At 42.2% G+C, this 24,289-nt stretch overlaps 1 protein-coding gene across 6 annotated transcripts in view; it reads left to right on the top strand.

Annotated features, from left to right (window-relative positions):
* PRKAR1B (protein kinase cAMP-dependent type I regulatory subunit beta) overlaps positions 1–24,289 on the top strand; it is a 101,900-nt gene that overhangs the window by 11,382 nt on the left and 66,229 nt on the right. For all 6 annotated transcript variants that reach the window (XR_012588671.1, XR_012588670.1, XR_012588669.1 and 3 more), the window contains exons 3-4: positions 4,467–4,637; positions 8,994–9,085. Coding sequence is in view for 3 of the 6 variants with exons in the window: in XM_074597419.1 (XP_074453520.1) it covers positions 4,467–4,637; positions 8,994–9,085 (263 nt within the window). In the remaining 3 variants the exon portion in view is untranslated. The remainder of the gene's footprint in view (positions 1–4,466; positions 4,638–8,993; positions 9,086–24,289) is intronic.

Raw genomic sequence — 24,289 nt, 5'->3', positions numbered from 1 at the left:
AAAGGTCTCCTTGGCTTGTTGTCAAGCTGCACAGTTACTCGGAGCCTCCTCAGGTGCTGTCCTTCCTTCAGCTGAAACATCCGGTTTTCCAGGTGGTGACAAAGACTGAAAGGAGAGACCAGGAGAGGAACTACTGGAAGCGAATTTCTGTTTGGAAATGCTCCGGCTGACAAAGAAGAAAGCTTCTGGGTTAGGAAGTGTGTGTGCTCTCCAGCAGCAGTGTGAAAGGAAGAGTAAACCTAAAACCTCACAGCATCATGGCTGCTTCACTTGCAGTGTTTAAACTCATTAAAGACTCATGGAAGCAGTAATCAGTAAAGGCGATGACCCCATACGCTGTGGACAGCGTGCTAAATTCCTGTGTTTTCTACCTCAGCACCTTGTAGCGCAAATGTCTTGGCTGAAGGTGGACATTCGAAAGGTAAATGGGTCACTGCAGTTGTATTTATTCGTTCTTCTTTCCTTTAGTTGGAGGCAACAATGGTATATTTTCTTTCCTTTCCAGTTTATTATCACTAAAGTCAGTGATGGCATTCCAGTTTCACCATCCATCTACAAAAAACCCAGGAAAGGCTTTTGTTCACAACATTAGCTAGGGTTTTGGTCACTTGCAACATGGTTTGAACAGAAGTAGGATTAGATGATGTGTATGTGAAATAGGGTGTTACAGCCACACAACAATGTTGTTTTGTAGATTTGGGGTGCGTTGGTATGTCGTTGTGTTGGACTGTGGCAGTGACACTGGAGGCTTCAGTCAGCGGCACCCACGTGGTCCCCTACTGCCATTTAAGACTCCCTCAATTATGTGCAATGTCCACTGAGGCTGGTAGATGTGACACAGGACAGCATGAGACCCGTGTCCTCCTCAGCTGGCAGCTGGAAGCCAAGCAAGGCCACCCAAAATGGCACTGGACTACAGATAACTGGATCAGACCTTATGTGTCCTACATGTCGGGAGCATCTCCACTGAAGCCAGTGCAGATACTGGTGGGAAGAGAAGAACAAGGTGCTCACTGGGGCTTGTGCAAAGGCCATTACTCTGTTTTGCAGTGGTCTTCCATGTGTTTTCTCATGTTAAGGTGGACATAATTGGGCAGTATGATTGTGAATTATCTGTGCCATCCAAATAGAGAGTGAGATCGCTTGTTGTCATGACAACAAAAGATGGTGAGGTGTTTACTTGAAAGTGAGTTCTGCACAAGCGTTCACATCGAGCTGTGTCTGAAGATCAGTGTTTGAAGAACTAGTCTTCAGAGAGTCCATTCCTCCTTTAAAATATTTGCTGTATTTGTGCAGTTTTACCCCAGGATATATGGAAGACGGCTTTTTGAAAGCTTAATCCAGGACAGAGCGTACGCTTTTATTTTCAAAGGGCACTCTTTAGTTCAGTAATGGAAATCCTACCTAGACTACAAATAGCGGCATATGGAAAAGCCAGCCAGTCAACTATCTGCTGTTTATATAAAAGGAGTTTGTAGCGAAGAGACTTCCTTTTAAAATGAATCATATGGTAACTCACTTTTATAATCCTTTAATATCTTTTTGGCTTTAAAAGGTATTTGGGTTTAAGAGCATGCTTCGTGATATTAATTTTATCTCACTGAGCTTTCTTTCGTGTATAAATCTGTGCTGGGGCAGGGGAGATAATATTTATAATTCCTTCAAAGTGCCTTTTATACAATGTGTATCGAAAAAGAAGGGTGTATTTGATACTCAAATGGGGCAAACTGCTGCTCTTCTCTATGAGTAAATATGCTATGTATGAAAAGAGCTGTGTAAGTGCTGCATACCTTGAAATAGTTACCGGACTGCCTTCTTGTTGTAGTTACATTTTAGTATGCTTTCAGCTGCTAGTTGTCCGGAAAGGTCTTCATTACCTTTCAGTTAAGGTCATGAAGAAAGTGAATTTAGTTGTGTCCACTTAATATAAAGAGAGAACGTTACACTATCAAAGACATACGAGGCTACAATAGCCAGTAATATTATTTGAAATTCTTCAGTTATAGGTTTGGTTTTGATGATTAGGTATTAAATATAGTGATAATGTGTAGCGCACATACTTTTGTGTTAAATGTTTGTGTCTCTACAAGTGCATAATTGTAATTAAGGAAGCTACAGGCGGTCAGAGAGGAGTTTCATGTGGGGAAGAAGTTGGTGAGAATGCTTAAATAGGACTTGCAGTTCTTACACGATTGGAAAATATAGCTGAGTCATTTTTTACATATCCAGTGCTGCTATTTGAAATTTGAATTGGAAATGAAAAAGTTTCAGTAAGCATTTAATACATCTGAAGTCAGCTTTTTTTCTGTTTTTTGTTTACAGCACCTAGCTCAACTGTGTTATGGTCCAGGAGTTGCGGTTAAAAAATATACTGATCTCAGAAAGAACTTTGCACTTTCTGAGGCAGGTCAGGACCTTAAAAGTCAGATTTTTAGCCAGCCCTCTACATTTTTGTCTCTGTGCTTGTCTCTTAAATATTTTCAGCAGTCCTCTAATCAAAACAAGAATGTGTGACTTGTTACACTGAATTACTTTGAATTATGCAGCAGGGGAAATACTATTTAGTTATTCATTTCAAGTAGCAATAATACCTCAAAGATTGTTGTCAAAGGCTCCTTAGGTTAATGAGAGGGGCATTGTCAGTGATGGTGAGGAAAGAAACTGGAGTAATACCAGAAAAGACAAGTGGCATGACTGGATTTGTCAGACATTTGTAAACATCGGTGGCAAAACATATATTAATCATCTGTTTTTCTTGCGAGCTTAAAAATTGTGAACTTGTGCCAGTTTTCTGTACCACTCTTTTCTGGTGTCATACCTGATGAGTTAACTATAACTCATTTCCTCTGTCAAGGCGACCAACTGGCTGTGTTGGTAATCCACCACATGTCTAGCACTGGTGCTCCCAGATCCTCCCTCCTCCACAGGCTCCATCTATTACCTCTGATTGGAAAGTCTCATTGGGAAATAGCTGTGTAAGACAGAGGCCAGGTTCTGGCATCCGTGTCAAAAGAAGGTTGGTTTTATGGGGTGGACAGGGACCTCAGCATTACTGCCTTTTCTTCTGGGTGGCCTGCAATGCTGCTCATCTGAATTGTCTCAAAAATCCTGGAGTTGTTCCGGGCATCGTTGGATGATAGCTGGCTGTGTGTGCGTCCATCAACTTAACCCCGAGACCGTCAGGGTGCGGGTTATGTCTACGGCAATATAATAGATGACAGCAAATAAAATTACTGACTCCTGCTGCCCAAGTTGGCTTGTCTCCTTAAAGTCCTCATGTCTCTCCTGCACGTGCCCGTCGGTTTCCTCTGTCAGACCAGCTGGGGACAGGACGTGTGGTCCATCCCATCTCCGGTTCCCCCCTGCCTTAGCCAGGGTCAGCGAAGACTAGGAGGAGGCAGCCGGAGCGGCACTGGAGAAGGAGCAAAGGCAGGGTGGTGTGTTGGGAGCAGGATGCCAGGCTGAGGTGGTACCGGGGGCCAGGAGGTGGGCTGGGAACCAGCAGACAGGCCCCCGTTCCTTTGGCTGATGGATGCGGATGATGCAAAGGGAATTTTACTCCTGTGTGCTTTCCCCTGAATCCCAGGAAACTGAAAAATAGGAGGTGGGGGAGGGAGGAGGCTCTGGGACAGTATGATTATGGGTAATCTTATTGGTTGCAGTTCTTTAGAAGTCAAATAATTCAGTGTGTCAATTGACAAAGTCTTGCAACTCTAACATCCTTTCTTGAAAGTTTTCTATACTGTTTCCTGCTCTCGTTACTGTCTCTTCAGGGATTCCCCTTCGCATTTTATTCTCCGTTCCATGAGCATGAAATTTGGAGAATAACCTCCCTATTGGCCAGCTGGGGCTAGGCCAGCCATCATTTTTCATAGTCCTCTGGAGCCTACCTTGGATCTTATTTGCTTGGAAGTAGTCCCATTGATTGTAAAACTGTTATATGTCAGAAATTCTGGAGTAGGGAGCATCTTTGTTCTTTCTGGTGATAATAAGCCTGCAAAGCAGAGCAAGATGAAGAAACCTATCTAATATATCAATGTGTGACTTCTGATATGTTCTCTGTACAAGACAGAAAGATATGTACAAGCCAACTGAGAAAATAACAGCTGTGATATTGGAGAGTGAGCAAAAGAGGCTTGTTCTTTTGCTTTCTCAGCCAGCAGTAGCTGCAAAGATACGTCTGCAGTTTATAATACATTGATTTCCATTACGTGTAAGAAAAGGTTGAACAGGTCAAGTATTGGAGTGATGATACCTGTACACACATTGTAATTAGCATCAGTCCTTCATGCTGCTCAGATTAAATTTTTAATATTCTTTCAGCAGTACACATGTGTAAACTGACAGTGATCCAAACGTAGAAGTGAAGGGGTTGCTGAGTGTTGTAAAAGAAGAGTGAATCGAGTATATCCAGCAAGTTAGCTACACGGGCAAGGGATGTTTCATTGTCTCTTTTTGCCTTGCAGGAAGAATGCAAACAAATACTGGCTCGGCAGAAATCCAGTTCCCAGTCTGACTCTCATGATGATGAGATTTCCCCTCCTCCTCCCAACCCCGTGGTAAAAGCCCGACGCAGAAGAGGGGGTGTCAGCGCAGAAGTGTACACTGAGGAAGATGCTGTTTCTTACGTCAGAAAGGTAATGTGTTACCATCTATCCAATTCTGAGATGTACAGGACAATCGAGTGACTCATATTTTCTCGCAATTTGGACTCATGGGTCAGCCTGTAGGATGTGTCCTCATGCCAGCATAGGCATGGCTTGACCATCTTCTTCACACTCAAGTTCTTTTGCTGCCTCTTTGAGTGAGTACTAACCCCATCAACGTGGCTTCAGCGTTCCCTATTCTCTCCTTTCTGAGATGTGCTGCTGGTCTGTTTCCCCCTCTAACAGGGTCAGTGATTCTCAGCCATTTTCTTGATATTCACAGACTCTGGCAGCTTCTGATTTCTGTCAGAACCTCACAGTTTTGGAAAGCAGCCTTTTCTACTGCTGCATTTCCTACTTTTTTTTTCCCCAAAAAGTCACTTCTAGCTCAAGTTTTCTTCTAACCTAGTTCATTTAGGTTCCCTAGATGATTCAGGCACATGGTTCCCATGTTGATTGCGTCCCTAACCCATGGGTTTTCGGAATTCTGTTGACCATACTTGGGCAATTTTATGTGACTGTCTTCTTTGAAGAAATGCCAATCCCAAGTTAGGTAATTTCTTCAGTAGGAACACTAATTTGGGCTGCTCTTTTTTAGTGGCCTTTTTCACAAAAATATCTAGGTATGTTATATCCTTGATATCTCTTAATAACTCTGCATTTTTTTTTTAAACTGGCCAAAGCTTTCAAAGGTTAATAAAAGACAAACATTACAATACTGTATGTCATATTTGTTTAGGGAGCCAGGCTAAAAATGCATTTCATAAGGTTGACAGATGCTACTAATGTGCTTTTGTGCACGCCTGAAGTAGCTTTAACCCAAAGAGCTTTTCCTTTATGGCAATACTTTTTGTCAGTCTCTGTTTTTTGGCAGAATACTTCTTGGCTTTGCAGTCAGATGTGCTTTTGTCATCCACTTATGATACAAGTTCACTGGCTGCTCTGGGGATTTCTGTCCCAAGAAACAAAGAATTAGGAGAGTGTTTCAACGTAAAAACAAATATGGAGGAGTATTCCTGTGGTAGTTAAATAATGCTTGCAAGTATACAGTAAATTTTAACAGCACTGTGGTCAAGCTATTAATGCACTGCACTGTGAAAAAACTTGCGTGATATTTTGAAAGCTACTTTCAGACACTTCTTTCTGTGCAGTTTGCAATGTCCCCCTTAAAAACTTCTATGAAGGGATCGCGTTTGTCTCTGCTTACTATGGGCTCCATCTGACTCTTCTGAAAATCAAAGAAAATATTCCTTCCCACACCCCTGAGTAATTCTTTTCTGTTTATAACGGAACCTGAAGTTAACTCTGTTTTCTTCCTTTTTCAACAGTGATGCCAATAAGCCCTGACAGTAGCATGGGTAGGCAAGAGCCAGAAGAAGCAATACAGATCATACTCTTTGTGTTCTGTGACTAGGGCTGTTATGATTTTAATTTCCTAGGAACTGACTGAGCTCAAATAATAATAATTTAGGGGATGGTTTCTTGTCAGGCTACGGATGCTGCAAGGAATATCGACCTAGCACTGGGAGGGTTTGTGTCAGTGCTTTGTCTTCCGCCATCAGCAAATGAATCCCGTGGTGTATCCCATGGATGTGTGTTTGTGACAGCGATTTCTAGAATAGAGGAATAAAGGGAGACACTGAAAGGACAAATTATGAAACTAATTTAAAAGTGTAAAAAGCAAGGCAAGGGTTGTGTTAGACTATTGCAAACAGATGGAAGTTTAGATAGTAGCCAGGAAGAATCGCTGGCTTGAATTCAGGTGTTGGATAGAAACATATCTGGGTCATAAGCCAATTTAAAGGATCCCGTGAAAGGGTGAGCTATAGGATGAGTAGTGCTAAAGGCAGTGCAATGAGTTATGTCACTGGCGAGAAAATCAAAGGAGACTTAACTTTGTGATTTGAGCAAGCACCTGGCATGGCTCCATTCTGAGGAGCACAAAGGAAGATCTCTGTGGAGGTTTATTTCATTGCTTCATTCCCGAAACTAGAGAAAGCAGTATTTGTCAACACATCTGACATAACATATAGTTAACAACTAACAGAATAGCAATCTCGCTGTAAAGTCGGTTATCAGCTTGAAGAGAACATTCAAGGATTACTTGGAAGAGCGATGTAAGAAATGGTCAAGTGATTCTTTCTGACATTTGACTTTGGTCAGATGCCTGTTACTGTGACACCTAAAGAATCTGTCCTGTGTTTTCTGTGTCCCTGCCCTGACACTTTGGTCTCCGCCTTGTGGCTTTCATTGCTGCAGATTTAGACTGAGAAAGTCTAGTCTGTCCTGGTCCGTAATCAGCCAGAAAGGTTGGAGTTGAATGTCTTTGTGATTTGATTATCTACCCTTCTGGCTCATCAGCCGTAAGCTGAACAGCTAGGGTATTCTTAATAGAGCAAGGGTTCAAAGCGTCTGTTTGATAGGGTAAAAACCAAGAATAAGATGCTGGCCAAATGCTCATTTTATTTAACATTGAGGAATTTAAACTTTTAGATAAGTTAGATTATGTTTCATTTAGATACACATACGGAGTTTATATATATATATATGCTTCTCTAGACTTAATTTGAGTAGTCTGATGGCTACAGCAGTCAACATAAGTGATGTCTGAAGCCAGAGTCTAATGTTAGATCTTTTCAGTGCAGTATTTTCTCTCTAAATAATCTAGATCAATTCTTCATGAGAACTGGTTCTACATCAGTTTTTCCGTTTGAGACATTGTTCTTCTGGTTGGATGGGTAGTATCTTGCTTTTCCAGAATAAGGAAAGGAAACTACTTAAACATCAGCATACGTAGGAACTTAAATAAGACAGATATACTATGTCATATGAAAATGTGAAAGATGAATGCCCATTTTCAGACCTTTTTTCTACAGTAATTAAAACAGGCAAACGGATGTTGATTTTCAGATTGGAGTAGGATTTATTTAGCACTTAACATTTTTACTCGGCTTGATTCCGTCACGTTATAATGAAAGTAGTAAGGAAAATCACATTGCTAAAGCCAGAGAACATCTTTTACAAGTCATAACCTTGTTACAAATTTCTTGTGTCTCTTGTAATCACAAAGTCTCTGACTGACAGAAGAAGATGCTTGGCAAATACAGAGATACAGTGTCTTTGCTGATATCTTACCAAAATGTTTATGAAAATGGAAAGCCTAACTTGCAAAAGTCTTATAAAAAAACTTCACCCAATATGAAAACATACTTCTGAATTTCAGCATATATTTTGAGCAAATTCATGTACAACGGGACTTTTGCCATCTCTCCAATTAACAAATAAAAATGCCTCTTCATTCTCAAATGCAAGTCCTCGTTTGCCGTGAAGCAAAGGCACGGGGTTGTGACCCAGGTGGGCCTGTCTTATACCACAACCAGTACTGAGAAGTAGGGTGTAATCAACACATTTTTACCTTTTGCCTAAAGAAATTTAGGTACTGTGAAATTTACTGTGTCCAGTTCTGAGCTCCCTGGTTCAAGAAGGACAGGGAACTGCTGGAGAGGGTGCAGCAGAGAGCCACCAAGATGCTGAGGGGACTGGAACACCTCTCTTATGAAGAAAGGCTGAGGGATTTGGGTCTCTTCAGTCTGGAAAAAAGGGCTGAGGGGGGACCTTATCAACACTTATAAATACTGAAAGGGTGGGTGTCAGGAGGATGGGGCAGGCTCTTTTCAGTGGTGCTCAGGGACAGGACAAGAGGTAACGGGCACGAACTTGAGCATGGGAAGTTCCACCTAAACTTGAGGAGGAACTTCTTTACCCTGAGGGTGGCAGAGCCCTGGCACAGGCTGCCCAGAGAGGTGGGGGAGTCTCCGTCTCTGGAGACATTCCAAACCCGTCTGGACACGTTCCTGTGCCACCTGCTCTGGGTGACCCTGCTCTGGCAGGGGGTTGGACTGGGTGATCTCCAGAGGGCCCTTCCAACCCTATGATTCTATGAAATGTTGCTCATTCCCTAGTTTTAACAATAGGTTGTTTCTGATATTGTTTGTGGGGGAAGAAGAATATTAAATATGTTTTCCTCAGTCCAAGAGATTTGAAAGGAGGCAACACAGCTGCCAGCACCTGATAATTATTGTATTTTATAGATGTCCTTCTCCCCAGTCGTCCCAGATCTTGTATTTCTTTTCTGGTTGTCACACTGAGAACATAAATTCTTGTCCTCACATTGTCAAAACTGTAATTTATTACTTTTTTAGTGGCTTTATATTATAGCCTAAACCTGTCTCAGTGTTTGAAATCAAATTGCATCTGTTATCTTGAGTAGTGGAATTTTCTATAGATTTCAGGATCTGTAAAGAAATACAACCAGGTAGTAATGACCCTTCGTTCTTTTCTCTACAGGTTATTCCAAAGGACTATAAAACTATGACTGCTCTGGCAAAAGCCATCTCCAAGAACGTGCTCTTTGCTCATCTTGATGACAATGAACGAAGGTATGAGGGGCTTTATGATTTAAAGGAATCTATAGCTTGTCCTGAGGACCAGGCATTATATTAAATTTTATCTCAGGGATCAGAACTGCACTCACTGATACATTTGAGCCACGCTAGATGCACCCTCTCACACAGGCATATTATGACAGAGGGTAAAATCACAAGCTAAAAAAGGGCAAGAACAGGTTAGAGTGTATTCAGACATATTTAATATTTTCAAATCAGCTGTGCCTGATGAACGTTATTCTAGGTTACTTAAGGAATTGACTAAAGCAATCTCAGAAGCATTTGTAGTTATTTCTGAGAACTCAGGGAAGATAGGTCAAGTGCTGGAAGAGTGGGAAAGAAAAAGCGTAATGTCTACGAAGAGGTGAAAGAATTACATGTGAATTATTTTGTTCTTTGAAAAACTGGAACAAACAAATTATGTGTAAACACCTGAAGGAGACCAAGGAGTTCAGTAACAGCCAATGTGACTTTTAGAAACTTGAAAATGTCTTCCTACAAGTGAGTAGCAAGTCTTGTAGCGAGGGAAGGCACAACAGAGGCAAAGCAGCTTGACTTCTAGTATCATTTTCGATATTAATGTGTGTGACAGTTTCATAAACAATCAAGGGCAACACGGCTTCAGTGAAACCACTCTGGAATCTATGCAAAACTGGTTGGATTGCCATACCCAATAGCAGTTATCAATGGTCCAGCATTCTAATGGAAAGACATATTGGAGCGTGGGAAGGGTTGGTCTGTTTTTCATCATTATTGTTATTCATGACCTCAGTGGTGGAACAGAGTATGAGTGTTGAATTTTTAGATGACATGAAGATGGAAAGGGCTGCTAAAACATTGGGAGACAACATTAGAATTCAGAGTTATGCTGACAGGTTGCAGAAATGTTCTGATAAAAGCAGGATGGATTGTCACTGAGCCAAGGGCAGAGAAGTATACTTCTGTAGGAAGAACACCTTTATAACTATAAGGTTGTTTTGCAGTTTTGGTAGTTCCTTGAAAAAGTATGCGGAGCTTATTGTGAATCATGGTCTGAACATTAGTCACTAATGTCAAGCTGTTTTGAAAATACTAACGTTTTACTGGAGTAACTAAACAGGAGAACATGCAAGACATGTCCTGGTGTTGGAAAAATTTCAGCTGGAACACAGTGTCCAGTGTGGGCACTGCACTTCAAGAATAAACAGTTGGAGGAAGTTCAGGGAAGATTGGTGGGAACGATCACAGAGCTAGATAACGTCACTTCGGAGGAAAGACTGGAGTTTGTTGGCCTGCAGAAGACAAGTCAGGGGCAGAGGGACACGGTAATAGCTTATAATTGTGTATGAATAATGGTATATGAGGAATAAACTGCTGTGCGTGCCAAAAAATAAACAACAACTGATTTAAAATGCAGTAGGAAAGAGTCAAGTCAGATACTAGGAAGAGGTCTCTGACTGTTGGGTAGGTTGTGGAGTCTCCATGACTTGGGGTCATTAAGAACAGATTAGACTACGGTCTGCCAGGAATGACATCAGTAGTGTCAGTCCTGCCTTGCAGCAGATCGCGAAGTGGTGTCGCCAGGTCCTTGCCAACCACACTTTTCTGTTCTTCTGTGGTTAGAAAGGACAAAGACTTTGTCAACACTGATGTTTTTAGTACTGGCAGAACATCAGCAGTGCAGGCCTTCGGTGGGGCTGCTCGCACGCTTTCAGGCAAAGCACGTTCCAAGTGTGCAAATTTTGGTCCCTCTTGTAGGCGTTTACACAGTTTAATTACTTTGCAATCCTAATTATTATGATATCACATTAGCATGCAGATTTCTGGAGTAATTAGAAGAGGATTAACATCGCACATTTCCTCTAGCTTTTTCACCCACAGCAGAGAATTCTTCTACAGAACTGCTATAAATCCTAGTTATACCATCGGCATGCCAATGTGACCGGCACTGAAAGGTTTTAGGGCTGGAAAAGGGACATTTCAGTAATACGTTTTCAAAGTAGGTTGAGAGAGAAGAACTGAAGGAAAAGTGCTTTTTCTTGCATTGTGCTGATTGTACATCATGGTCGTGGTCTCTCCTGTCCATTCCCCATGTCCCGTTTGCCCGTCTCAGCCAGCCTGTCCTGTTGTGGGTATGTGTTACGAGGGAGGAGATGTGCACAGATTCCCATGTGTGCTGCAGGTGGGTTGTAGACTATCTGCTTTTGCAGTCCTCAAAGTGTGGTTTGACCCGGTCTATACTGTCTTTGCTGTCAAAAGATTTAGAAGCTTCTTGGTTTCTGGGTTGTGCGCTGGAGCATACTTGGCTATACACCACCTCCCTTGCTAAAGGATGTGTCCAGGTGCCTCATTCAAGCCCTGTGATGAGGACGGGGAGCTATTGCTGATGTTGGGAAAACAAAGGAACTCAACGGAAGGACACACACATTCTGCTTTTGCAGACAGGATTGCAATGAACGAGTAAATTGTTCTCGCTTTGCATTTTACTGAGCTCGCTCTTGACATGGTGCTGTTGCCCTTGTCTGGTTTCGTTTGTCAAGTGTGGAAAAGTCAGCAAATTGGAGCATACCATTGCCATCACTTCTAGTTTGCAGCTTGTAGATGCAGATACGTAGTTCAGTAAAGTGAGTGGTGTATGGCTTCTTTTGGGTTCTATCCTCCGGGAATGGTGGAAAGCTAGGTGAGGACATTTCATTTTCTGTGCTGCTGTGGTGGTGGTGCTGTTCATTTTCCTCAGTGCTTTCTACGTTGAAGACAGTATCATTGTTTCATTTAATTTCATGGTTGACCGTTCACCAAGATGTAGGAGGTGTTCAGGCGGCGGAAGGATGGAACCAGCAGGGCTTAATTCCTCATTTACAATGGATGACTCTTATATTTTTCCTTCTCCTCTGAAAAGATATTTCTGTCAATCTGCTCCATGGCTGTGCAGAGCACATGACTTGTGTTGCACTTGCTGCTTGGCAGCTGTGAAGGTCCTTATGTCTGACATAAACCCTTATTTATAAAGGCAGTATGTAGCATAGTATCTCTGTGTCAGATATTCCATATGAATGATTAATTGCATGGGAAGTCATGCTGAAGTTAAGGTAAACAAGTATGTTTTTGCACTGGTGTCTGAAATAGTTTTGTTCAAGTCTTATTTTAGATAACATGTTTTCATGTGCCGTGCTTAAAAAAGGGTTGCCATCTATCCCATGCATGCACACACACGCACACACACGCTTACACGCAGTCTCTGGTGTAAAAATATACTGAGAAGTGCAATAAAAGTACTGATGCAGCTACAGTTTCCCTAAAAGCAGCAGAGCTAGTTATCAGCAACTTTTGCCAAACTTTTCATTTCCAGAGTCGCTAGTATTGTAAAGAACAGTGCAGCTCTGCACAGTGGTGTGGCAGCCCGCTGTCTTCTCCTGAGACGTCTCCATTGACTTCAATAAGATCTTGATTAAACTCTGGAGTAGGGTCCTGGTTCTCTCAAAGCCAGTGGCAAAATGCCCACTATCTGAAGTGGAAATGTGCTTTTAAGTGTTAGAGCGCTGCTGTTCTCATTTGCAAAGTCAGGAATGTGTGGCTTTTTAATTGTGTTTCCGCGCCTGTGCACCTGATGTGTATTTGCTGCGCGTCCTCCTTTGCCTAGACCTGGTCTGTTACACACACACTGACAACAAAACCTCCAATTTACATGGATGTATCACATACTTATTCTCCAAAATTTGTTTAAATTGATGAGAAACTAGCTGTAAAAAGTTAAAGCAACATCAGGGCTTCACAAAATTAATTTCTTACTGTGCTTTAATAGGTATAGTTTGATTTTGATTGTTATTAAAACATTGCACATCTAACAAAAGTACTGGACTATGTCAAAATTTCTGTGAAATAGTCACAGGTAAGGTAAATGTTTATGAGCTGTGGGGAAAAGAGGGATGTTAATGGGGTGATGGGCTTAATTATAGACTAAACAGCTCAGTGAGTTGCAGAGACTACACGGATGTGTGTCTGTGTGCCTGCCTTTGGGCTCATCCTCATTTCGTGCCTTGCTATCAACCCAAGCTCAGTTATGGTCCTCTCAGAGTAGCCTCCTGTCATGCGTGCTGTGATGGGGTTCACCGCCGTGGTTGGGACGCGTGGCAAAGCCCTTTCACTTGGTTCGGGCTTGTTGTATCTGCTTTGCAGTGAGGATGTGTTTAATGCCTGGCTGGTTGGGCTTGGGTTTTGATAGCGCTGTTATATGATCTTGCAGGTCCCTAGGCACATGTACTCTAACTTCTCTCTCCTCCTTTCCCCCACCTCATGTGAAGACATACTGGCTGGCTTATGTCCACATGGGGGTTTTCCCCTTCGTTCTGTGTTTCTCCTGTGACTCCACTCAAAAACTCTTGGAAGAGACTGCTCGAAGGGTTTTATTAGGTGGGCTGTGGAGCTTCTTAGTCAAGCGCAGATGTGAGGGCAGCAAGATCTTTTGGAAAAGCATAGTTCATACCGGTGTGCAAACATCATGCAGAAGCTGTGGAGATGACCACCAAGAGGACAGTTTTCCCAGGTAGAGAGCACTCCGAAGACCTGCTAGTTATGATCACTGCATGATCAGCAGCCCTGTGCCTGTCTGGTCCTAACTTCGTGCTCACCAAAGCCTCACATACATACACAAAATCCTGCAAAATAGCTTCTCGTGGGACAGCTTTGAAAGAGCTCCTTGAAGCATAGGACATCTTATGATACAGAAGACAGCACCGTGCAAGCTGCGCACCCAGAAGAACTAGGAATTGCTCCGCACTGTCCAAGGATGAACAGTCTTGAGAAGAAATATTGGTGGAGATGGACCTACAGCCAGGTAAGAGGCATTCACCCTTTCATTATCCTGGGGAAAAGTGAAAAGGCAACCTTAACTGTGAGGGATTTTTGCATTATAACCATAAATTTATTTTTTATACATTATGTTATTTGCAACAGTTTGTCTTTAACATCAGTTGAGGGCAGGAGCTATCTTGTTTCTCTGCTCTTCGTTGCACCTGTGATCCAAGAGGAAGTCACAGCAAAAAACCAAATTAAATAAAATCCTTTATTATGTCGTTTGTACCTAATAAAAAGAGCTTAAAGATGAAATTAAAGACTTAACAGAAGTGCATATTTCAGAAAGTAGATCTGTCTTTGTCATGTCCCTCCAGAATGCTGGTGGGAAGTTACACTTAAGAACACTCAAGCGTTGTGTTAGGTGGCCTGTGCTATAGATTCTAATGGCTGAATAAGGGAAAGAAGTTCCTTGCTGATCTTACTCTTCCTGGTTCCAGCGTGATCTCATGGTTCAGGTCCATTCTGAGGGCCCTTAAGAGTTTGCATAAACTTTCCCCCTTCTTTTGGTCTGCGAGCTTGGAGTTTTGCATGTGGGAGGAATGAGGAAGGCAGGGTGCGTCGTGCTGGTGCCCCCTCTGCTGCTTTGCTGTCGTTCGGTCAGCAGGCAGGAGGGGATTTCTGTCTGTGCAAAGATAGAATTACACCCAGAACTTGGCAGCATTTTATTTCCTCTCCCACTCTTGGATATCCAGCAGATTAACATCCTCTAAGGCTTCCTAGTTGTGAAATGGTGTGTAAAGTCAAAATTGGTGACAAGGGGCTAGTCTGATTGTCCTAATCTCTTCTAACCTGGCAGTGCAGCTAGTAAGAATTTTTATCGGTTCAGCATGTAATGCTGGAATACAAGTACGTCCACTGGGCTTTGCTCTGATGTTGAATAGTAAAGGAGGGAAAAAAAGGGAGAGATTGTTTATTTTCCTTCTAAATAAAGGATTAAAATAAAAGCTATTTTTTCATCATTTCATTGACAGGGTTTTCCGTCTCTACTGGATGGGGGCAGCCACTGAGAGGGGGACAGTGAGAAGGTTCAGAGGTGACCTGCTGTGGGAATGGAACTTGGACCCGAACCTGATGATTGTCAAGGAGGAGAAGAAAATATAGCTGAAGCATAACCAGTGGGTGAGAAAGCAGGACTGAGAGCAGCAGGAGTGTCAGTCCTGGTTCCAGGATGTCACCAGTGCCTGTCTGCTCTGACGGGAGTCACGAGCCATGTCTGTCACTCCCCGTTCAGAAGCTTGGTGGCCTCCTGACCACATAAAGCAGTGGAACGGTTAAACACTCACCATATCTGTATGTAAATGTTATGGAAAATTTATATGTAAAATCTACGTAAAACTCGTACTCATCAAGGAGTAAAGAGAGCAGATAAAATTTTTAACACACACTTCCAGACTCCACTTTTGGTATTTTAGTTAATATCATAATTTTTACAAGCATTTATTCTTTATTGCTAACGTACAGGGAGCTGAAATGCCTGCAACAGCTTTCAGAATACTTTTGTGTATTTTATTACTTGGATTAATAATAAATTGGTTTGTTTGAACAGTAAACTAGTGTGAAACTGCTTTGGAAACAAGAGTCAGGAAGCGGTATTTAATGCTTTTACTAAAGTACTGATTTCTAATAAAGGTGCAAAAATAGCAACAACAAATGCACTAAACAGTAAACAAACCTGCTGTATTTATTACAGCAACACACAGTGTTGCATTTACTCGTGTGTTGCCTGCATGGCAAAGGTATGAGAATAAAGGGCATTTTTTATTTTCTGTGCTTGTCAGGGCCAAGATACAAAGATGAAAATTGGCTCTGGTGCTGGGCATGCAACCAACCAAGAGTTTTCTTCAAGCAAAAATTCTTACCCTTTCCCCAGCATCCTCCCAAACATTGTGGGGGGCAGATGCTACTGTGATACTGTAGATAAAATCAGAGGCAAGTTGTTGTAGATACCATCGTGTTGCTGTTAGCATTTCAGAAAAATGTTCTCCTGCCTTCTTCCAAGTGTGTTTTAAGTAATCCGAATTCTGCAGTTCAGGCAGTTTTGTACGCCATGGTTGATGGCAAAGTGGGGTCCTGCAGGGACATCCTGGGCATAAATATACGCTACTTGAAAGACATTAGTGTCCAAATGAAGACTTCCTCAGCATCGAGACACAATAACGTTCCTAAAATGTATTAAGGGCTGCCACAGAGGGCAAGTGAGTAATCATGTATCTGTGTCCCCTGAAGACAAAACATCAGAATTAGGATTAAATTGTACAAGATGGATGTAAACTAGACACGTGGTAATAATTTCTAGCAGTAAGGATACTTAAATAGATTGTTGAATCTATAATTGTTAAGAACAGGTTGGGCAAATCCCTTTGAACATAATTGAGTTTGTCCTCCGGATGGGAGAAGTCTCTGAGCTCTGTTTTTGTAATTCTCAGATCCTCAGTAGTGGGAAACGAGTGTATTCCTTCTCTATACATTTTTCTTTTCTCTTTTTTTGATCTATTTGAAGGGTTATTATTTTGCACATCCTCTGTTTTCTCAGCTTGATGAATCTAATTCTCCCCATTTTCCTTTGCAAACCAGGTTCCTCAGACCAATGACCATTTTTGTTGTTCTCAACTTTCTCCAGTTGGTCCACATCTTTCTTCTTTCTTTATATTTTTCACAGCAAGAGGATATTGTTGACTCCAACTTAGCATGTGATCACTGGAATCATTGGATCCTTTGCTGCAGAAATGCCGTCTTGGCAGTGAATCTTCATCATGTATTTATGCCGTCGGTTATTTCTACACAAATATACTTAGCTGGTGTGTCTTTCTTGAAAGTATATCTATTTTCTCAGACCATTTCTTCAATTTGTAATCATTTTACGTCCTAATGTTTTTTGAAGTGCTTGCAGCTCCTTTACAGCTAAATATTGTCTTCAAATTCAGAAAACACACCTTTTGTCCGAGTCATTATTGATTTGGGTACTTCTTTCAGTACAGGCATAATCTAACATGAGAAAAGTGGTTTTCCATAGGTGACAGATGAATTTTAGTTTTTGTCCTGCTGATCTCATATTAAAATATTCTTGAAACTTCTAGTGATTAGTGAATTTCAAGGACATTATTATTGCCCTAAGCTTTATTCACTTCTGCATAATACCATGTTTTATTAAGGCACTGGCTACAGGCCAGCTGGAAAGCCTCGCATATGTGAAAGAAACCTAAGACGGCACCATTCAGGAGCACGATATTTTAGAAACAGGATGCCACAGCTATGACATATTCATTACACATCCTGTATTTTCCTCGCATTTGTAACTTAACTCTTTTGTTAAAAAACAAACACAGATCTAGCTTCTGCCTGTGCTTCATATATGCCTACGGTGTACAGAACAGTGCAAGAAAAATTCCCTTCCCGTGATACTGCGTTAGTATTTCTGTATCTCCAGGAGTCCACGTTGTGCTAAGACCACAGGGATGTTAAGCGGGGTATCTACCCTGCCAGCTGTAGGCGTCAAGGTTAGCTGGTGCTCAAAACACCTCAGTTGGGAGCCTTAGGGTATGGTTTCGCCATTGATTTAAGCCAAATTCTGAGCTGATACCAAAGGAGGAAGTAACACAGCGAGTGCCACACCTTGGCTGCATGTTGCTGTTGCTCTCGTGGCGGCGGTTAGACGGATCAGCCGTCTGAAAAGTGATCCTCCCCCGAAGGGTTAGTTTTCAGTCGGATCAGGCCCTTCCTCCCACCCTCTACCTGGCTGCAGAAGCACTCCGGCTCGCCAAAGGAGGAGAGGGCAGGGCAGGACCTCCCCTTTTGGCAGCAGCAGGGGCCGAAATCAAATCAAGTGATGGCAAAACTGCATCTTAATTTCCCTTACTAGTCATTGGACCAAGTCAGAGGATGGAAATAGATGGCGTGGATACCTCTATAATGAGCTATTGTTCCTTGCCAAGAAAGCTGGACATGTGGAGCTAAGCCACTCAGAACATGAGAGATGAAAAGATCCCTGGAGGTGTCCAAGGCCAGGTTGGACGGGGCTTGGAGCAGCCTGGTCTAGTGGGAGGTGTCCCTGCCCAGGGCAGGGCGTTGAAACAAGACGGTCTTTAAGGTCCCTTCCAATCCACACCATTCTATGATTCTATGATATTAGGATTTTTTGTGACCTAAGAGTTGGATGGTTTTCTTCCCCCTGCTTTTTGGGGTAGCCCAGAGAGAGGGGGATCACAGCATCACCCCCATGTGCCTTGTGCAGGGTGCACAGCGGAGCAGGCTGCGTCCTGTGAAGCTTTGCAAAGCACGAATGTCCCATCTGTGCTGGAGCTCCAGGAGATGGCCAGCAGACCGTGGTAACTTGAGGGCAGAGGAGATGGATATGTACAAGTTATGTCTGTGTAAGAGATTTGGTACCGAAGAGGCTGGTGCAAAACCTCTCTGTGTGGGAGACTCTTTTCTGATCATCAGTGGTGTTAGATGATTAGCCTGTCCTTTGAATTCTAGGCGTAAGCAACCAAGAAGAGGAAACTCATCTCTCAAATCAACCAAGGCGTGCCAAACAAAGCTTTCCCTCTTTGGATAACACCAAGGTATTTTCCAGGTAAACTGCCTGGAATCCAGCTTTTCTTTGTGCCTTTTATGCCTTGTTTATGGCCTCCGTTCAGCACGGTGTTTAACTCTGCTGTTCCGTGGGCTTGCTATGGATGTCAAAGGAACTATTCATGTGTTCAAATAGGAGCACATTCAGTCCCGCTGAATTGGAGCTTGCCAATGAGGAATACTACTTAAACTAGAAAAAGTTATGGATTTTGGAGACAACAGTCATCTGGCAGCAGAGATGGAAATGAAACCAGGTAGAATTGCCCAGCCGTTTGGAAAATAAATGATCCAATTCTCCATTCAAGGATTAGCCATGAATTTAATGCTGACTTTATTTTCCAGTACATCCATCTCATTTACTCAAGAATTATCGTCTTTAATTACCATTGTGGTGCCTGCAGGCAGCAGTCTCTAAATTAGTTATGCAAAGTTCTGCGCTCAGCAGTCATCCGCAGATTGTATCTGCTTTAGTATCAATCCCTTTACAAGAGCCTGACAGCTACAGACTTTCTACTAGGGATGTACTTTTTGTGATGTCAATATTTGGCCTGGTAGATAGGTTATTCTCTTAAACATAACTAAAAGCACACACATTTGGTATTTATGGATATTTTTATCTTGAGAAACAAATCCTGTCAGTTCGTAGCTTTTTAGAGGTCGTGATTCACCCTCAGTGTTTTGTTAGACAGTTTATATTCTTCGTCACAAATACTAGCGGCGCCATTCCTAATGGCAGTTATTTTTAATTCTGCATAAGTGGTGGTTTACATATGGGCAGTATGTCACCCGTTCTGAAAAACAGAGTTAAAGCGGAGAAGTAATTTACATAAATCCTTTTTAGATCTAGAAAAAATAGCCTGAGACAAATAGTATTCATGCATGCTCGTGAAAAAATCTTGAGTCTAAACTTATCTCTCTATATATAAAATAGAAAAATTAAGACTACTGCTGAATTTAATAGGCCTTGTAAAATTTTTCTGCCGCTGCAGTATATATGTGACCGTGCCTTTGTGTGCTGCTTTACACAACAATTAGTTGGCAGTGGCTCTGAAAAGGCATTACTCAATGCTAAGGCTTTCCAGAATTAAACACAAAGGTTGAATAAAAGAACATCCACTCTTCTCAGCAAGTCTTTGTCTTCTGCATCAGAGCAGCTGGAAGCAGTAATTTGTCTTTGAGCGTGGACGAACAAGGGTTTATTTCAACTAAAGCTCTTTAAAATGATGCTTCCTCCCCCCCCCCCCCCCCAGAAGGGCTGTAGGTAACCTGTCAACAGTTACTCCTACTCTAATAAGTCTTCATTAGGTGACTGATTCCGCAACCTTGCACGGCTTTGAAAGCCTTCGTCTCTGGAAGTGGGAGTATTACCGGTACCGGTACTGGAGGATCAACTGTGTGATTAAGTTGCTTAGTTGTGCATTTAGAAGAGGATGTTCAAAGAGCTTGGAGGAACTAGATATTCACATTGATTGATATATGGTGGGAAGTGAACATTTAACTCCTGTAAGGTTCTTGTGAAAATCCCCGTCTTGCGTTCTGAATGGTTAGACCTGTGCCTTTCCATTAGGAGATGACATCTGCTTAGTAACACCACGTTGGGAAAGACAGAAAGAAACCGACCTTCAAACAAAAAATAATCTATAATACTACCGGGTTTAGCGGTGGGTTTTTTCCTTATTGAAAGAGAGGATTCAGCTCAACAACCAGATGAAATTTCTCTGTCATTCCAGTGCACTTAATGGAAATAGCAAGTGTAAGTCATTTGACTGTTAGGCTGCTAACTCGGTTTTAATGAAAAAAAATCTGACAAACCCAAACAGTGATTTAGTTCTTGTTTTACAAGTTCCTTACTAAAGACTTTGACCTGAAGTACATCGCATCTTGTGAGGTAACAGCTGGTCTACCATTGTCTTCGGAAAAAAGTAACAGTTGCTGAGATTTCAAGAAACAAAGATGGTCTTTGAATCAACTGGAACAGCTGTAAGAGACTGACACACCATGCACTGTCAGCTGCTAAATTCAGATATTCAGACTGCCCGGAGCAGGATACTTTAACCCTTTGACACCATCAGATTCCTCTTCTCACTGTTTTTCTTCTTGAAAAAAAGCCAGAAAAATAAATTGGGTTTTTCAGTTTGCCTTTTGCTTTCAGAAATTAAAAAAAAAAAAACAACACAAAACTATCACTTTCTTTGTATGGATTTTTTTTAATATATTTATTCAACTTCTTATTTATAAGCAAGAGAAGACATGCTTGTCGGCAGATGAAATTTGCATTAGAAAAGTGTAACACGCGCCTCTGTGCGGTGCATTAAATAGAGAATATAACAGTGCGTATCCAGAAAGCGGCATCAGATGCTATTTTAAGGCACTCAGCATCTTCCCGGTTTTGTATGTGGGGAGTATTTAGTTTAACGAAGCAGAATGAAGGTGAATTGATCACGTCTGGAGGGGAAAGGCGGGCGATAGCGACAGTCTCTTTAACAGACAGAGGCATGTGAGATCCAAAAGCTGGTGGCTGAAGTTGGGCACATTCAGACTGGAAAAGTTTAGTTTTTTCTTTTAGAGTAATCAGGGAACGGATCCATAATTTAAATTAGCTCGGGATGTGGCAGATTTTCCATTGCATGAAGTCTTCAGATCAAGCTTGGCTCTCCGCTGTTGCTAGTTCTTGCAGCACTTTCTGAGCTGCTCCAGAATATTGTGGTTTTATTTATTTTTTTTCAAAGATGGCAAAATGTGATGACATGAAAATTTATTTCAGTTAACGAAGAGTCAGCAACCATCTCTTGTGAACAAAACGCTTGTATGACTTCGGTACGCCTGAAAGCCAAGCAGTTAGAACTTGGAGCCTGCCTGGTTTTTGGATGCCTGAAATAGGCACATATTGGGTCTCCTGCTAAACTATTGTTGTAGTTCAATTACAAAGGCCGGGATGCTATTCAGGAGGCTCTGAGATTTTGTAGGCTGTGCTAGATAGTATCAGGAAAGCTGTAGTTGCTCTTGCATCTCTGTATCGGCTGGCTCTCGGTGCTCACAGCGTGGCTGATCTTCCTGCTGGTGGAGAATGTGGAGCGCCCAGCGAGCGGCACCCCGAGCCCCCGGCTCTGCTCTCGGTGAGATGACGAGACTGGTGTCTCGGCACCGAACACACTGTTTTTTGCCCAGAGAGCCATGCTGGCTCAAACTTGCTCCTGAGTGATTTACTTCAGTATTTCCAAGCAGTGCATAGCGATGCCTTCTTCTAAAAACTCTTTTACTGGTCACGTATAACCTACTGTCTTGTGCCGTGTGCTCCTGGGTCCTGATCCTGCGCCATCTGAGCAACCTGATCTAGTGGGAGGTCTCCCTGCCCAGGGCAGGGGGGTTGGAACTAGATGATCTTTGAGGTCTCTTCCAACCCTAACAATTCTATGAACTAAGATTTGACAATTATCATCACAGTTTGCAGAATCAAGTTTAGTTTATTCTTCTGTTTGTGGGTAGGACAGCCTGAAAAAAGTAGATTTGTGTCATGACCCCGGAGGATTTGAAAGTTCTTTGCTAATGTGAATGAATGTCCACCAGTAAAGGCTGAGAGCCAGAGAATGATTTTCCAGATGCGATAATTGAGGTAAACAGAATAAACTGCGCAATCTAGAGCTTTACTTCTCATTAATAGGAAAGCACTTTACTGTCCTGATAGTCTGTTTTATATTTCTACAAGGTCCGTGTAAAGGCTAGACCTCCTGACATCCCTCTCTCCATTTTCAGTGAAAGACCAAGTTTGCTGTCATGAAGCCAAATTCCAGCTCAGGTTTCCACAACTTTGTATTTTTCATATGTCTGATAGTCTGTGAGATCTCTTTGTCATGAAAAGTCAGGGAGAAACAAGAGAAACGAAACAACAGATTTACATATTTTATGAATTGAATTCTGTCTTTTTTTATTCTTTGTTTAAAAGTCTTGCAAGAAGACTTTGCTGCTACCTTTGAAATGCTCGCTCTTCTTGTCCCTGCCAGAGTCACGTCATGATCTTATGACCTGGGAATTACTTTTTAATATCCAGAAACAGGCCTTGGCCTCTTGATATCCTGATAATTCCCAGAACAGCCAACTGAACCTTCACCACGATGGACGGGATTTGTTATGTTAAAATATCATCGCGGTGCCCCGATTCCCAGCCCTGACAGTTTCATCACCACGCTTGACCCGTGTTCCTCGTACAGCTGCTTTCTGCAACGTGGTTACAACATCAATGTGCATTTTTCTTTGCTTTTAGAAACTTGGTTTAAAATAGTCATTTGGCGCAAGTTGTGTTTCGTCCAAGTTTACTTGCTGTTCCTTAATGGTATGTCGCGTGTCATGTTTCCTCTCTTATTTATTAAATCCCGTGCTTTGACTAGAACTTATTTCCAAGACTATGCAATTAATGTTCTATTATTAGAACACAGGGTTTGATTCCTTGACAGGTTGACAAGAGCTTCGCAGCACTTTGCAGGAACAGCCCTCCCTAATCAAAACTGTCCTCAGCAACGTCAGTCGGTTTACCCGGGTGCTAAAACACGGCTGAAATCAAGCTGCTGAATTGCTTGGGAGATGTGTTTGTGGCATCTGGGATTTAAATGTTCTCCTTTTCATGCTCACCTGCCCTCTGGCACTGGTGGTCCTCTGTGGAGCAGGAGCCTGGTTCAGGTCTGACCCCTTCCATACATCTCCTAACGGAGGTCTTCAGAGATTCCAACATCTACCAAGTTTTCTTGGCCATCATATATATATAGGCTCATGGTCATCCAACTCTGGCATTTTTTGGTAATAAGTAAATTGCATTTAGACTAGAAAGACAATAAACCTACTAATTTGGTGCACCTTGGCATCTCCCTTATGTTGCAAGGTGTTTTTCACTGGCTTCTGAGTGTTTTCATTTACCGCCCTCTTTGGCTCTGGGACTCCCTTCCCTTTCTGGTTTAGGATTTTAGCCAGATTCAGCACTTGGGATCTGATCTTCACTTTAATATGTTCAGTGTAGGCTCTTCGTAACTACCTGGGCTATATAACATTATGTCAGAAAATTTAGATTTCTTTTGCAGTGGCTTCCTATTAAAACAATTGCCTGACGAATACGGTTATTGTGAATGTCAGTGATGCGCATTTAGAATAGTTTCATTTTCAAAGGATGCTTTCATGGGAAACAAGGTTAAATTGTGTGGGAACAATGGAGATTCTGCAAACAGCTCTAATAGGTGGTTCCTTTCTTCCTTTCCAGTGTGAGAAATCAGATTAGAGCACAAGAGATACAGGGAGGAAAAGAAAATAGAGACTTATGTTGTTCTTAGACTCCAGAACCATGTGCTTAAAGCCCCCGGGTGAAATGATGAACAATTCATGCGAAGGTTACATAGAGCTTATTTCCGCTAAACGTCTCCACATTTCTTGTTTATCTGTTTTATTTGTTTTGTTGCTTTGTTCTGGTGCCGTAGTGACACCCTCTGGCAAGGGCAGGGCAGTTTCATTGCCATTAATTGGGGACCCATCTCCCGGGAGAGGCATCGCCGTACCCTGCGCTTCCCGCCCCTCACAGCCGCTTTGCCTCAAGACTGAAAATCACACACGGGAAAGTTAATTCATGTGGTACATGAACGTGATGGCTAATTGATGCAAATTAAAGTGCTGTGTAATAAATAGTGTTGGGCAGCTTTTTTTTTCGGGTGAGCAGCTTGAAAAGTCTCCCTCTGCACTTAAATTAATTAGTTTCCATCACCTCTAAAGCAGGTTTTTCTCTCCGGGAGCGCAGGCTCTGGGCAGCTGCTCTGC

Source organism: Larus michahellis, chromosome 8 (assembly GCF_964199755.1).
Source record: "Larus michahellis chromosome 8, bLarMic1.1, whole genome shotgun sequence".
In the NCBI taxonomy this organism is placed as follows: domain Eukaryota; kingdom Metazoa; phylum Chordata; class Aves; order Charadriiformes; family Laridae; genus Larus; species Larus michahellis.
Note: the sequence above shows the minus strand (reverse complement) of the source record. Positions and strands in the feature narration are given on the sequence as shown.